At 42.7% G+C, this 14,088-nt stretch overlaps 2 protein-coding genes across 7 annotated transcripts in view; both read left to right on the plus strand.

The window, feature by feature from the left end:
- Positions 1–7,050, plus strand: part of kif1ab (kinesin family member 1Ab) — a 32,331-nt gene extending 25,281 nt beyond the window's left edge. For all 5 annotated transcript variants that reach the window (XM_086128525.1, XM_086128527.1, XM_086128526.1 and 2 more), the window contains 5 exons: positions 104–213; positions 586–705; positions 1,222–1,414; positions 1,498–1,616; positions 2,159–7,050. In XM_086128525.1, coding sequence (XP_085984651.1) covers positions 104–213; positions 586–705; positions 1,222–1,414; positions 1,498–1,616; positions 2,159–2,216 — 600 coding nt within the window. In that variant the 3' untranslated portion in view covers positions 2,217–7,050. The remainder of the gene's footprint in view (positions 1–103; positions 214–585; positions 706–1,221; positions 1,415–1,497; positions 1,617–2,158) is intronic.
- A 2,274-nt stretch (positions 7,051–9,324) lies between these two features.
- On the plus strand, positions 9,325–13,738 carry espnlb (espin like b). Of its 2 annotated transcripts, none has more exons than XM_086129796.1 (4): positions 9,325–9,339; positions 9,879–9,993; positions 11,003–11,124; positions 11,790–13,738. In XM_086129796.1, the coding sequence occupies exons 1-4, from the start codon at positions 9,325–9,327 to the stop codon at positions 13,539–13,541; spliced, it is 2,004 nt and encodes a 667-aa protein (XP_085985922.1). In that variant the 3' UTR covers positions 13,542–13,738. The 2 variants fall into 2 exon arrangements, with proteins under 2 accessions (XP_085985922.1, XP_085985923.1); XM_086129797.1 differs by lacking the exons at positions 9,325–9,339; positions 9,879–9,993 and having other exon boundaries at positions 10,872–11,124; positions 11,790–11,969; positions 12,087–12,705; positions 12,748–13,738.
- The last annotated feature ends 350 nt before the right edge of the window (positions 13,739–14,088 follow it).

Consider the following 14,088-nt stretch of genomic DNA (forward strand, 5'->3'; position numbering starts at 1 on the left):
CAATTCTGGAATGCTGGCGTGCGTGCTACGTGTGTGTTTTGCGGATGTGCCGCGTCGTGCCACATGTGCGATTCTCTCCATGCGTGTCCGTGTGTTTCTGAAGCTCTCCGAGATATCAGCGTCGCTCATGAGGGAGGCGTCCGTCTCCACGCTGAGCACGCTCACGCCGTCCTCTACTTGCCCTTCGCTGATTGAGGGACACTACGATATCAGGTGTGGGACTTTTACCAAACACACCATTACATCCATCTACATATTGTCACCTTCTTTAAAAAAAAAACTCAAAACACGGCAAACTGAATTAAACAGTGCCGGTGATATTTATTATTATAATAATTTCATATCAGAGGTAGAATTGAATGCTCTGTTCAACAAAAGGGTTTTAATTTTTGCATGAGGAATCGTTTAAGGCCCAAATACGATCACGTAACTCTTAATTTTATATAGAAATGCCGAATAATAATATCAATCAATAATATCAATCATAATAGCAATCAACATCTGTAACCTTTCAACAGTTTTGCTTTGGCGCTACCGGGGGGCATCTTGGTGTCAAGGAAGTATCTTGTCATTCCTCTGTTATAGACACACTGAGCCTGGTTCCGGAGCGTCGACCCCTGATCTGGACCCTTTCAGCCCGGTGGACAGAAAGCAAGCTCTCAAAGGCTGCAGCTTTGTTCCGGACATACAGGAGATACGAGTCAGGTCGGGATAATTGCACTCACACACTTATTGGGACTTTAACCAGGTTTCACTTAATATGTATGTAAATACTCTATGTGACATATAATGTGACCAAAAAAAAAACATAGAGATGCCTTTAATGAACAGTTTTGATCTCATCAACAAGAGAAAAAAAAAGGCCAAAAAGCTGAGGTTGTTGGTCAGCTCGCTGGCCCTGTGAGGATGAATTAAAAATTGGAAAAATCGGATTGGTTACAAAAGCAGTCCCGTTACGAATAGTTCACGTTACATGGGTCCCCATTACTGATTCTTAAGCCCTTGGGCAGATTAGATTCACATGGCAACAAACGGAGGCTGCGATCTAATTTGACAACAAATTCGAACATCCACGTACTGGAAACAGTGCAGCCCAGAGAAAGACAACATGAAATTAAGGCAATAGACTTTAGGGAATCATGAAATACAATTTCATGGAACAAATATTAGAATTTAGGATGTGGGTTCATGCTTCTGACATTATTTTGTGATTATGTACAGCCCAATCGTGTCCAAGAAGGGTTACCTCCACTTTCTGGAGCCCCACACCAGCGGTTGGGTGAAACGCTACGTGGTGGTGCGCCGGCCCTACGTTTACCTGTACCGCAGCGAGCGGGACAGCGTGGAGCGAGCCGTCATCAACCTATCGTCTGCCAAGGTGGAATACAGCGAAGACAAGCAGACCTTGCTGCGGGTACGAGCCAAAAGCATCGCAAGTGTTTCCCCGTGAAATGAGTGTCGGGAGTGACTCATGTTTTTTTTCCCCCTTGTCCGCAGACTCCAAACACTTTTGCCGTGTGCACCGAGCATCGTGGGATACTACTCCAAGCCAACAATGATAAAGAAATGCACGACTGGCTTTATGCCTTCAATCCTCTGTTGGCGGGTACCATCAGGTGAGTGTTGGCAGTCGCCATCAAATAGATACCGTAGGCCGGCTTCCTGTTTAATTTCATGCATAGGTCCTTAAGACTTTTGTTGTCCGTTTTGCCGTGATTGACGTGTCCACCTCATTTCGTGTTGATAAGAGAAAATGGATGAAATGCAACTGGTTGCTTAAAACCCCAAACTTTTTTTAGACATGCCCACATTTCATGCTGATCAGCCGAATCCGGGTCGGGGATCTTTTTTTCAACAATGGGCCATTTTCTGACAGCTAAATGATCATCCAAATTTAACTTGATGCACCAGTCACATTAAATACCTTTGGGGGGGAAAACTGTTTCACAATTCAGCATTGTCCATCTGTCTAGGATAAGTGCTTGCGATCGGTTCTCATTTAGACAAAGCCCCTAATCGGAAGTCTTGGAACCTGCCCAAACCAAAATGATCGGCTTCCTCTTCAGATGAGCACCACGAGCCAGAATTCTGGCAGAGCATCACGTCCTGACTTCATAACTCAATCAAATGTACATTTTTTTTTTTACTGTTCCCGCAGGTCTAAACTGTCTAGAAGAAAGTCGGTCCATTCGGCACCGGTGGCCCATAGGATGTGAGCCTCTTCACAGGCATCTAAACACCACCAACTCTCTTACCTTACATAACCCACTGAAATAACCTTCTAAATATACTGTATCTAACATGCTATCACTGTTACAAATCTGCATGTTGACAACACCCTGTACAGCAGAGTCATACACATGCAGGTGGCCATCCTTTGTGTTTGCAAACTGGCGAATACGCCACGTGTGTTCTTTTTGTACACAGTGACACCCGGTGGCGGGGAGGTTCCTCTGCATGATGATCGTGCTAGTTTGTGTAGTCTCTTGCCTTGTACACGTTTCGCTTCGAAGGTGTCACAGTACATTTAATACTAGTTCAGCTATCATGTGGCTTTGGAAAAAAGTGGAAAGCCGTTTGAGCATTTATTCAATATCCTTGATTCCATGTACTAGTACGCTCCGAGTTGAGAGAGCGCTATAGAAATAATGATGTAATGTATTGCATTGTCATACAGCACACTCGGAGAACAACTGTGTCTTAGTCGTACCAATTTTTAAATGTATTTGTTTATTTATTTATTTTTTGTTACTAGTGCCACTTTTTGCCTTTTGGTCGTATCAAAGATCCTGATTAAGTGAACCATTTTCAGCATTTATTCAATATCTTTGATATTCATCTTAATGTCCATATGCTAGTAAACCTAGCATGGCGCTTTTGGCCTAATCGTATGCCATTAAACCTTCCTAATAGACTCCTGTCCTTTACTAGTACCCCTTCTAGGTCCAACTAGTCTTCCTGCGTCACATACTAGTAGCCTTGTGAGCCCTACTAATAGCACCAATACTAACTAGGAGTGTTGTCTCACTAGTAACATGTAGTTGTCGTACTAGGGTGTTCGAGTTGTCCTACTTGTGTGCGGGAATGTCATGCAGGACTGGGAAACAATTTAACTCGTAAAACACATTCGATGTACTATTGCCCTTACCATAAAGTCAATTCTGCTTTTTTTTTCCAACCGAAGGTCATCCAAGGTGATTAAAAGTAATACCAGTAGAGGAAGAAATGTTCCTAGTACGCCGTTCTAATAGTGATCTGTACCACTACTACTAGTGACATTGTGAATTTCACTAGTTTATATTTAGCGCTTCACTAATAGTACTAGTAGGGCACAGATGTCAACAGTGCAGTTTTGCCTCACCAGTAACATGAAGTTGGCCTACTATGATGTCAAAGAAAGTTTAGTGGAAAAAACCCCGTTACTAGTTAGACACAGTCGTTCTACTATTGGGTGGAATCGTCTTACGGGTGACGACAAAGAATGTACTAGTACGTGGCCCTTTGTATAGAGATCAATCGAATAAATGCTCAAACATCTTTCCAGGTTCGGTGTAAAGTAGGACCAAAGGGTCAAACGTTCTCCCATTATTTTCTATTTTCCTCAGAAAATCACATAATACCCTGGCCTTTGAGAAAAAAAAGAGAATCCCTGGTACGTAGAATCACAAAGTAATGTTATTTATTGTCGCATTATGTTTTTCGTTATTTGTGATGGAACTACAGAACAATTTTGCTGCACGGCACTTAACCGTCCTTGTTAAGTTGTTGCATTACCAAAGCGTTTTCTTTATTGTTTGTGCATAATTTACACTTGTCTCACCAAATTATATCGCATCAAAATGACAAAGGGTACACACATACCGATAATCTGTCCGATTATCGGATGCCGCAAAAGGATTATCCTGAGCAGTTATCCTGTGGTGTGGGTTGCGTTAATCGTGATTTGTCCTCCCCTATCTAGTTGGGAAAACTGCCGGGGGCCAGCAAGGTAAATGTTAAACCTGTTCAGTATTTACGATGGGATATTGTGTGTGTGCTCAACGCTGAGGAGGGCCAACCAGCAGACTCTGATTGTGATGTGATACGGAATGACGCTCAGTTAAGTAGAGTACACACATACCCATCGTTGGGTCGATTTTGAGCCGTATTCTACTTCTGATCAACGGCAGCAAAGTTCTGATTATCGCTAACATCAAAAGATGATCTTGATCGATTGTGGTGTGGTGTCGTGTTGCTTAGGGAAAACTGTCAGGGTGGCCTTTGTAAGTGCTGATCCTGTTCAACATTCACGATGGCAAATCCGTGCCGTATGTGCGTGGTCAAAACTGAGTTGGGGAGAGCCACGGATTTGGCGATTGTGACAAGAAACGGCGTGATAGTAGTCAGTGAAGTGGGATACACACATACCGATAATTGGGCGGAATGTTAACATGCTCATTCGTGGTCCTCCGAGACAAGTTTCTCCTACGGGAGACCAAATTAAATTCAAAATTCAATGCTCCCTCTTAATCAGAATCAACAAAATTCTGATTATCGGATGTCTCCAAAATATTATCCTGAGTGATTATCTGTGGTGTACGTGTATGTTCGGAGTGATTTTTCTTCCCACATCTGCTCGGAAGAAGTAAATTTTAAACTTGGTTAAGATTTACAACGGTGATTGTCAGACGTTTCATGCTGTACTGTATATGGTGTTATGTATTGGTCATCTGGAGCACACCGCACATTCTGAGATCAAGTGGCAATTTTTGTTCTTATCATGTGCCTTTTTAAAATCGACAACGATTTCAGTCGATAATCGGCATTTCCTACTCTTGTAGAGTGTGTTGTACCACAGATGACCAATACATCAGACAACGGGGCCCCTTCTAACTCTGACTGGAAGCGAGGAAAAATGATCTAATTCAGCCTGATTATCGGTATGTGTGTAACCCGACTCATTACGTTAAACATTTGTTTTTATTTAAAGAAAAAATTGGGTCGTGTAAATTCTATCCATTCTGTCTTTAAAGGTCAAGCGTGAAGTAAACTTGGCAAACCATCTTTTGAGTTTTTGCTTCGGGCTAAAACGATTTCAAGCATACTTTTGTTTTTTTAACGCGACCATCCTGAGCCCCGCAATTCTTGTCTTAGGGTGACATTACACTTGCGGGTTCGACGCTCGTCGGGATCTCACATCGGGAAAACAATACCTTTAAGAGCTGCTTTGTCATATCGTCACTGGTGGTAAAATGCAAAAAATTGACTTTTAATGCAGGAGCCTGTCATAATGGGAATTTTGGAGAATATCTTGCAAAAACGAGATCCGGTTGCTAGGTTGTAAATGAATTTTGTGAGAATAAGACGTCATAACCTTCCTTCTTTGAATTTCTGCCAAGCTGGCGCATTTAAATGTCAAAATCTAGAAAGATTTTTGTACAAAACAAAATTGAACATGAGATACGTAGCACTGCGTGTTTTCTGTTTGTTTTGCTTTCTGTTGCCCAGTCCAGAATTAATCTTTTTTTGGTTCCAATTCCCCCTAAAAAAAAAAAGAATTGCTGATTATGAAGAGGAAAGGTCCACACAGCAGCTCATGCCTCCCCTTTTCTCCACCTCCTCTTGTTCAGCTTGTTAATAGGCTAAAAGTGAATACTATTCATTTTTGACATATACGAGTGAATACACTCATATCGTCGTATGTTGTGCTAGCCTGCGATGTCCATGGTGTCCCTCAGTATCAATTGTAAGCCCAAATCCGACTTGTTTGCATAGCCTATTATGGAATTGTTTGTAGTTGGTTTTAATGCCAGTTTTTGCCAACCTTTGTTGAGCCAAACCACAAAAGTTTGCACCAAACAAAAAGGCCATAAAAAGTATATTAATGCTTTTGGGCGGAATCCTCGCATCACCAAAAAAGAATAAGCGGACTGAACAGTTGACTAGGCGGAAATGACTTACCTTTGTGGCTGACTGGTTCCTTCTGCACCGATGCATTACAGCGATCCATTTACCAAAAGCGGCTTGATCAAATGTATCTCACCTGAGTGTTTTCACTCATTATTGTCTTTAAAAAAAATGTCCAGTGTCAGTAGTGACGTAATGCCTCCGCGGAGTGAGGGAAGAGGCGCAGCTTTGCGGCACACCTCAGACGGTTCAACAGAGTTCACTTCAACCATGCAATTTAAATCCTCTAGAAATTGTACCGAGGCTTGTATTCAAGGGATTATTATCTTTTAGTGCATTCGTTTAACAAAGCGCCCCTAAGTGACCTCATTTTTTTTAAGATAAGAAAACCTTTATTAGTCTCGCAATGGAGAAATTCCCAATTCACAGCAGCAAAGTTATGAAAGCAAGAAGTAGAACAACAAAATATAGGAGCTGCTGGAAAGGCAGCCACTCTCGCGGCGCCATTTTGAAGTCAAAATAACACAACACATAGAACACAGACAGTCGTGCAATCTTCACCACTTTTCCGCATACACTTTGTTGTCTGAAGCAGTTATAGATGAAAGAGGAGAGGATCAAAGTGTCCTTTCACCAGTGGATCAGAGACATCATGCTGAAAATGTGCACACGTCTGCTACAAGCTAAGTTTTGAAAGCAAACACGAAGCTGTAGCGTCATTTGGGGACACTGTTGACATTTGTGTGCGCTGTGAGCTGTGCTTCATGTCAGGCTGCTTCTTTCGCGTTGGATCCCAGCATGCGGGTCCCACATTTCGTCCTCCGCTCTCCACTCCTCTTTCTCCTCCTGCCTGTAAAAGTTCAGCTGTAAAGTTTAGTCACTACCCACTCTTTGTAACGGACTTTCCCTTCTGGCTCTTTCTTGTATATAAATGATGATCCGCAGTGTGCGTGAGTTCTTTTCTGTCCACTGTACGCCACCACGAATGAGAATATCAAATTTCAAAAGCAGTCTTGCAGGGTGATCGTTTTTTGCACTTTTGTCCCCGTCTTCATCTCACTTTTATCTTCTTTGTTCTTCTCGTAGCTTGTCAAGAGATTTAAAAAAAAAAAAAAAGGAAAAAAAAACGTAATCTGAATAAATGAGTGATCAAATGTATGCTCACACCGTTGTATTGTCCTTGTTTTCAGTTGAAAATGTAGTGTCTGCTAGCTACGGTGGAAGCTTTGAAGTAGAACTGCCCAAAGTATTTCCTTAAATTTCATTATACATATGTGACTTCGATCATTATTTTTCTTGTGGGTATCCATTTGAACACATAAATAATTACCAGAATCGTAATTGCCCAATTTGCATGATTTGCGGTTGCATTATGCATCCACTAGATGGAGCTACGCCGAAGGGAATACAAAACAATACAGTGCAGCTTTATTTATACCGTATAGAACTTTCACAACTGCTGCAGCTGTAACAAAGCACTTTACAGAACATTTAAAATACTACGTCCAAGACACACACAGTTATACCTCGGTTTTCGACCATAATCCTTTCCAGAAGACTGTTCGAAAAGCGATTCGTTCGAAATCCGAAACTATTTTATTAGCCCATGATTAGGGGCTAATACACTATGCAGAAATAACATAAAAACAGTCAGATTTGCATAAATCACAACAAAACACGTCTGCTCACATTGAACGCTACACGAGGAAGCGTCACTTCCTCATGTATACACACACATATATATATATATACCGGTATATACAGTATATATATATCTCAAAGGGACTTCAAATTATAAGGCGCGCTGTCAGCTTTTGAGAAAATTGAATGCTTTTAAGTGCGCCTTGTCGTGCGGAAAATACGGTAATTGTTTAGCTGTGGTGTCATCATCTAATTGTTTAGTTGTGTGTGAGTCACTTGTTTATATTGATGTCCTGTTCAATACGACCAACTCGGCTTAGGGAAGATCCAGAACCACTTTCAAGCTCCTGCATACATCGACTTTGGTCTATACCTCCCCGTGCAGGTCACTCTACCCATCCTTCCTCTTGAATTATGGACAAGTTCCCGGCCCCCCCAACTGAGCTTTAGGTCCAGGAGATTCATCTTCAATGGTTTTCGTCTTATTAAGTCACCAATGAGCACAGCAGCAGATTCTGGATTTCCTTTAGGAGTCACCACATTTTTTCTCTCAACTTTTCTCCATCCACGACTTAACGGTGAGTGCTGTTCCGATCATCGTGGTAAGATGTTGATTTTCAAATGAGGATAATGTTTTCTTGTCGGGTGGATAACGCTTCTGTGAGATCCTAAAATGCATATCAATGTTTTCATGTTTGATAAAAAAAATTAAAAAAAAAAAGTAAATTCATAAATAATGTAACTGTGTTGTATTTCATCGTTCAGTGGAGAGCAGTCACTTCAGGGAAAAACAAATTCCGAAGCACCGCCTACTCATGTCTGAATTAACATCATTTAAATGCATACATTGTTCACTAGCAAATTCATTTCTAAAATATATATTTTAAAATATATACTGGTTACATACTTTCAAGGGGAAATTTGACAAAGTAAAAAAAATGTCAGTCTCATATGTCACCATAACGGAGGGAAAATAAAAGCATCGTAAATGTGTTTCCACAAATTTATTGATCATATTATGTAGGTTATGCAAATTTTGCTAATTAAAATAAACTTCAGCAGAATCTCAGTTAAAATGAGAAAAAAAAGATAATTTTTGAAATTTACCTAGATATGGGAAATGGCAATTTATGTAAAGAATCTCGATATATATGCCTATATATATATATATTGCATTTGCCGTATGACTGACATTTGACATTTGTCTTAATTTGTTGAATTGCCCTTTGAATGATTCTCACCAGTATAATAAACGAAACAATGCAATGCCAATTCATTTAGCATTTCAATTCAGATTAGTTTTGCACCACCAAGTATGAAAAGGTCGCATCCATATTTCTAATTTTTAACAGAAAACTAATATTTGGTCGAATTAAAAAAAAAGAAAAAGTTGACGCATGGTTGTTATAGGACAAAGGCCGTATATGATAAGTGACCAAAAGGTGTTTGTATTACTAGTATATTTCATGCACCATTTAACAGTGCTTAGTGGGTACAGGTGATCTTGGGCAAGGCTCCAGGACACCGTTGAGGTTACCTGAAGCATAATATCACATTTCCACTGACTCTCACAAGCTTTCTCCTGCATGCCGAGAAGCTTCACATTTCACTGCCATTGTTCTTTGCATTAAGTATGTGTGTGTGTGTGTGTGTGTGTGTGAGACGGAGGGACTTGATTACATCGTGTATTCAGAGATGTGCCATGTCAGGTCCAACTCCTGCTCATTTTATCTGCTTCCTGTTCTTTCAGATTCGGCCAGCTGCTGCTGCTGCTTCTTGAGAACTTTTTCAATCAACATGGAGAGCAGCAAGGTGTTCACTGGTCAAGTCCCGATATTCAAATTTTGTATGCAGATGAGAGAAAAGTATTGGGTCACATATTGCGAATGATCACAGGTGGCCTGAAAGGAAAAAAAAAAGTGGAATTACGAATTGAATGTATGAGGAGTCTAAGTCCATCAAATCTATCCATATTTCATAAGGATGTGGCGGCATCCAGGCAAAAGCGCTGCTCACAGTCTTTTGTGAACCTCTGAACCAGTCGCGACACGTAACTGACACACGCAAACATCTAATTCGTAAACAAACACGGTACGGCTCAAGTAGCAGACTAGCTAATCGTGCGTTGCCATACCAACACACCAGTTGAGAATCACTGATTTCAAGTCTTCAATTAACCAACCCAAGCATGTTTTTGGAATGTACACTGGAGGCCATTGCAATGGAGTTTTTTAAAGAACACATTATGCATTTCTGTCACAATTTAAAACGGTTCCCAAGTGTCTCGTTAAAGTATACGTGACTTGTTTTTATCAAAAGATCATGTATTATGCTTTGCGTGAGTCCAACAGCCGGTGAAGGAGGTGCTCCCCCTTCCTCGACTCCAGGAGATTGATTTATCCCCACCCCCGAACATTCACCAAAGACAAACGGGGTCAATGCAATACATCCACACGGCCTCCTCAGGTAAGCAACGTTTATGCTGTTGCTAGTTTTTAACTGTAAACTAGGCAGGGTAAATTCTGGACTGGCTGCCGGTCAAGCAGAAAAAGTTTTTCCAAGATACAACCAGAACCATTTGACAAATATTGACCTTTCTCTCAGTCTCATAAAATATCGACCAGAGTGTTGCATTCTTCATTTGAAATGCTTTTCCAGGCCTTTACCACAGCCTCTTTCGGTTCTCGTTTGGTCCTGGGGCTTTCTCCCTTCAGTTACGTGTTAAGGTCCATGTGGCCAGTCTAAGACATCCACTTTTTTTCCCCCTGATGAAATCCTTTGTTGTGTTCGCAGCTTCCCCGAATTAATTTTAAATGTATTTTTCTATAACTTATCTCTCTGGTTCAGTCAGTGGGTGGCAGGCTTGATGCAGTTCCGAGACTTAAGATTCTGACGTGTAACTGAATAACTCAAGCTTATGAATAGAAAAACAAACCCAACTCATTCAAGTGCTCGTAAACTATGCCCATGTTCGGACTCCCTGCGGACGGCATTGAGGGAACATTGACGGTGTGTGTGACCTGCGATTAGCTTGCGACCAATCCAGGGTGTGCCTGGGATAAGCTTCAGCTTCTCCACAAGCCTCGAAGGAAGACAAACGCTTTACAAAACGGGTGTTGTCACTTCATTTATTTATTTGGCACGTCAGTTTGATAAAAAAAGATTTGTCATGATCCACATCCACATGATCCACATTTTCATCTCTTTCTTCATTTATTTATACAAAACTGTTCTCTTATTAATCCTACTAAGCCGCTAGAATGACAAGATAAATGAGACGGATGTCAGGGCGTTATTAACCCGTGTGACTTTATTTCTTTCTTTGGCGTGTCGGCATTTCTCAATCTCGAGATTGATTAGAATATCTTGCGGAATTGTAGTTGAATTGAGCGGAGAGGATCAGCGCTACAAAATCGCGAGTAAATAATCGAGAACTCAAGAGACGACTGTGTCACATGTTGTGATTGGTTTCTAGTGATGACATCATTCAACCAGCTGAAGCCTCCCGAGCGAGATCTCGCTCTGACGTCCCACGTGAAGTCCATCAAGTCATTGAAGCAGGCCGGCATCACTGCGGCCATTTTCACTGGACAAATGGTGAGCAACCGCTTGCTAAATGATCAAACCTAAATGCATCTCTCGGGGTAGCTTTCGATGTAAATGCAGATATTGGTTCGAGTGAAGGGTTTGGTTCCAGTTCACTGAGGGAACCTCAGTGACAGTCCCAAGTTGGCTTGTGTGTAAGGATGGGTAACCAGGCGTAAAAAAACAAACCGAGTATGAGTTTGGACCATGGCTCCAGTTTTTCTTTCTTCCTTGGGCCACAGGGAGGTTCCTCCGTATCACTTCATCCTGGCCTGCATCTGATTCCAGTTGCCAAACTTGTTGGGTTGACCTCCTCCAAGTTGTCTTTCGTCACTCTTGGCCTCCCTTGTGGATTCCAGCTTAGTACGAAATGTTATGTTTGTTGCTGGTTTTCGAATTGAACTTCCATTCCAGTTTCTCTCCAGCAATCACTCCTGAGATCGGTAGGTAGCGGCAGGTCTGTCGTAGATTTTGAACATTCAACATTTGTAGCTCCCAAGCCAAGTACTTAGAGGCAAGTCTGGAGAACGTGTTCACTTCACAATTTCCGCGGCTGAGACTCAAACCCAGGCCCTCAAGACACCAAATCCCAAGCACCGGGTCACCAAAGATCCGTGCCCGTCACCACAGAGCACAACTGACGACAGATGTGCAACGATGACATTTTCTCCATGCAGAAACTTGACAGCGAAGAGTTTCCGCTGGAGGAACCGGTTATGGATGCGATCCTGGCTGACATCGAGGCTCTGGTGCCCACTCACGACGAGGCTGGCCGTCCAATTGCCGAGTGGAAACGTCAGGTGATGGTGAGACAGATGCAGACCCGACTGCAGGATGAGGCGGACCAGAGGCGACAGGTAGAGTCATACCTCATCTCAATCCACCCGGCGTTGAGTGTTTCTTCCTTTGAGGGAGATTTGCGTTTGTCTGCTCAGTATGATTCCATGTCTGATTTGTTTTTCCTCCCCTCGCAGGACTTGACCACTGACTGCCCACCTGTGGACGGCTGGAAGTTCTCCCAGACCCACAATGCTGTTCTTGGGCCCTTTGGTGAGCTTCTAACTGAAGAAGACATGCTGTATCTGCAACAACAGATCGACAACGCGTCCCTCCAGAAGCGTCACCAGGCCTACGAGCTGGAGCTGACCAGGTTGATGAAAGAACTAGGGTCTATGTTACCGGACCAGATCCTGAACATTTCCCTGAAGAAAGAGGGTCTGCACCAAATGGACGAGCAGCCAAGTCAAGACCTGCCGGTCTGGTGTAGTCGCGTCTCTGAAATAGTCAGAAATATGTCGCTGTTGGTGGCCAACCTGACCCAGACCATCGAGGATGGATCTGTGAGGACCATGGTGGAGCGTATAATGAAGGGACGGCGGGGTTCAGGCGATGGTCTGGAAGTAGACCTGGGCAATAAAACGGTGCTGGACAAAAACGGACGTCAGAGAGTGTCCGTTTTTGGGCATCGTTTAGACAGAAATAGGAAACGAGTGGAGAAGGAGATCCGTCAGTCCGGGGTGTCCGTCAGAAAGCTTCGAGCCAATTTTGAAGGGCAGATTGGTGGCATTTATCCCTTTGCCGGGGTGGTTCCGGGTAGCCAGGCCTCAAAGAACGAAATAGTATCCGAGTTGTCAGGGATGAGCAAGCCAAATGGGAATGTGAGATTTAGCAGCGATCCTATAAAGCATTCGGCTGTGATCGAGACCACGAGTCTAAGGAAAGAGCGCATCGTAGTGTTGTTCCTGAGCCACTGGAAAAAGTCGGCTTACGCGATCGCCACCCGGGCGGCTACGCGAGATGCGAAATCGGAACGAGGCCAGCAGAAAATCCCATCTTTTTTTCAGTTCTGCCAAAAGCGAGGCGCGGTGGACAAGATGTTAACTTCTTGGAGAAATAAACTCCAGCCGCGTGGTGTTCAAGCATCCCGTTTGACATCGTCGCAAAGTCAACTTCAAGTGTTCTCTCCGGAGCAATTCCTACCTGAGGTGGATGGCACGGCGGTGAGCCACGATAGTTTGACATTGGATCTCTTCATGCTGGGATACTTCAACATTTTGGAGCAGGAGTTGTCGCCGGTTGAGAGGAAGATGAGGCATCTGCTCTGCTTCGAAGTCTTTGACCATGTGGGGACTTTCCCATGGGAGACCGTGCGGGAATTCCACAAGGTTGTTCTTGAAGAAATCCGAGCCGGAAGCCGACATTGGAGCGACGGCTTCGATGACATCAAACTCCGCTTCTTCGGCCCATCGGAACCAAAGTCGGATAGCGGGCCAGTGCCTTCAGTTGTAGTTCAGTGTACTTTGCCGGATGAGGGCAGCTGCGGCACAGACTTGTCCTGTTTCAACAACGAAGACATTTGTCAATATATTGATCGCAGCTTTGCTTTCTGGAAGGAGAAGGAGGCGGAGATCTTTGATTTTCAACATTAAGCACACGCTAAAACCTGATGCTTTTTTTCCACTTAGTGTGTGTCGAGTGTGGTTATTTGACATGGGCTGAAGAGTGACTTGGACGGAACGTAATTTACATTGATCTTAACACGAGGCCAGCAGAGTGCTCTAGTGTTTAGCATGTCTGCCTCACGGTCGAGTATCACAGGTTTGAATCTCCACATTCATACAAATGGACAATTTAGAGTATTCAATGAAGCGAACATAAAAACATTAAAAAATAATAATAATTTAATGATGTGAAAAACAATTGTAAATAGCACTGTGACTTATCCATTTTGTATTTATATTGCACTTAATTGAACAGTGTTTGTTGTTTTTCTTCTTCTTTCAACCCACAATCTTGCTGCTGTAGACTGTAAATTTCCCCAGTGTGGGACAAATAAAGGATATCTTAAATCTTAAATCTTGAACATGAATAAGTAAAACCTTGTTGAAAGTGCACGATGCCTTTTCTGCATGGGAATGGATGAACTCTGTCTTTGTTTTCCTGCACTGTTCACTCTGCCTCCCTTACTTCATGCTT

This window comes from Hippocampus guttulatus, chromosome 14, assembly GCF_054856545.1.
Source record: "Hippocampus guttulatus isolate MCC_2025c chromosome 14, RoL_Hgut_1.0, whole genome shotgun sequence".
Classification (NCBI taxonomy): Eukaryota; Metazoa; Chordata; class Actinopteri; order Syngnathiformes; family Syngnathidae; genus Hippocampus; species Hippocampus guttulatus.

What these genes read in the sequence shown, in the direction of transcription:
- espnlb (XM_086129796.1), top strand. An exon ending in CATCCACACGGCCTCCTCAG is followed by an intron (nt 9,994 to 11,002) that starts GTAAGCAACGTT and finishes ATTGGTTTCTAG; the next exon opens with TGATGACATCATTCAACCAG. An exon ending in CCATTTTCACTGGACAAATG is followed by an intron (nt 11,125 to 11,789) that starts GTGAGCAACCGC and finishes TTCTCCATGCAG; the next exon opens with AAACTTGACAGCGAAGAGTT.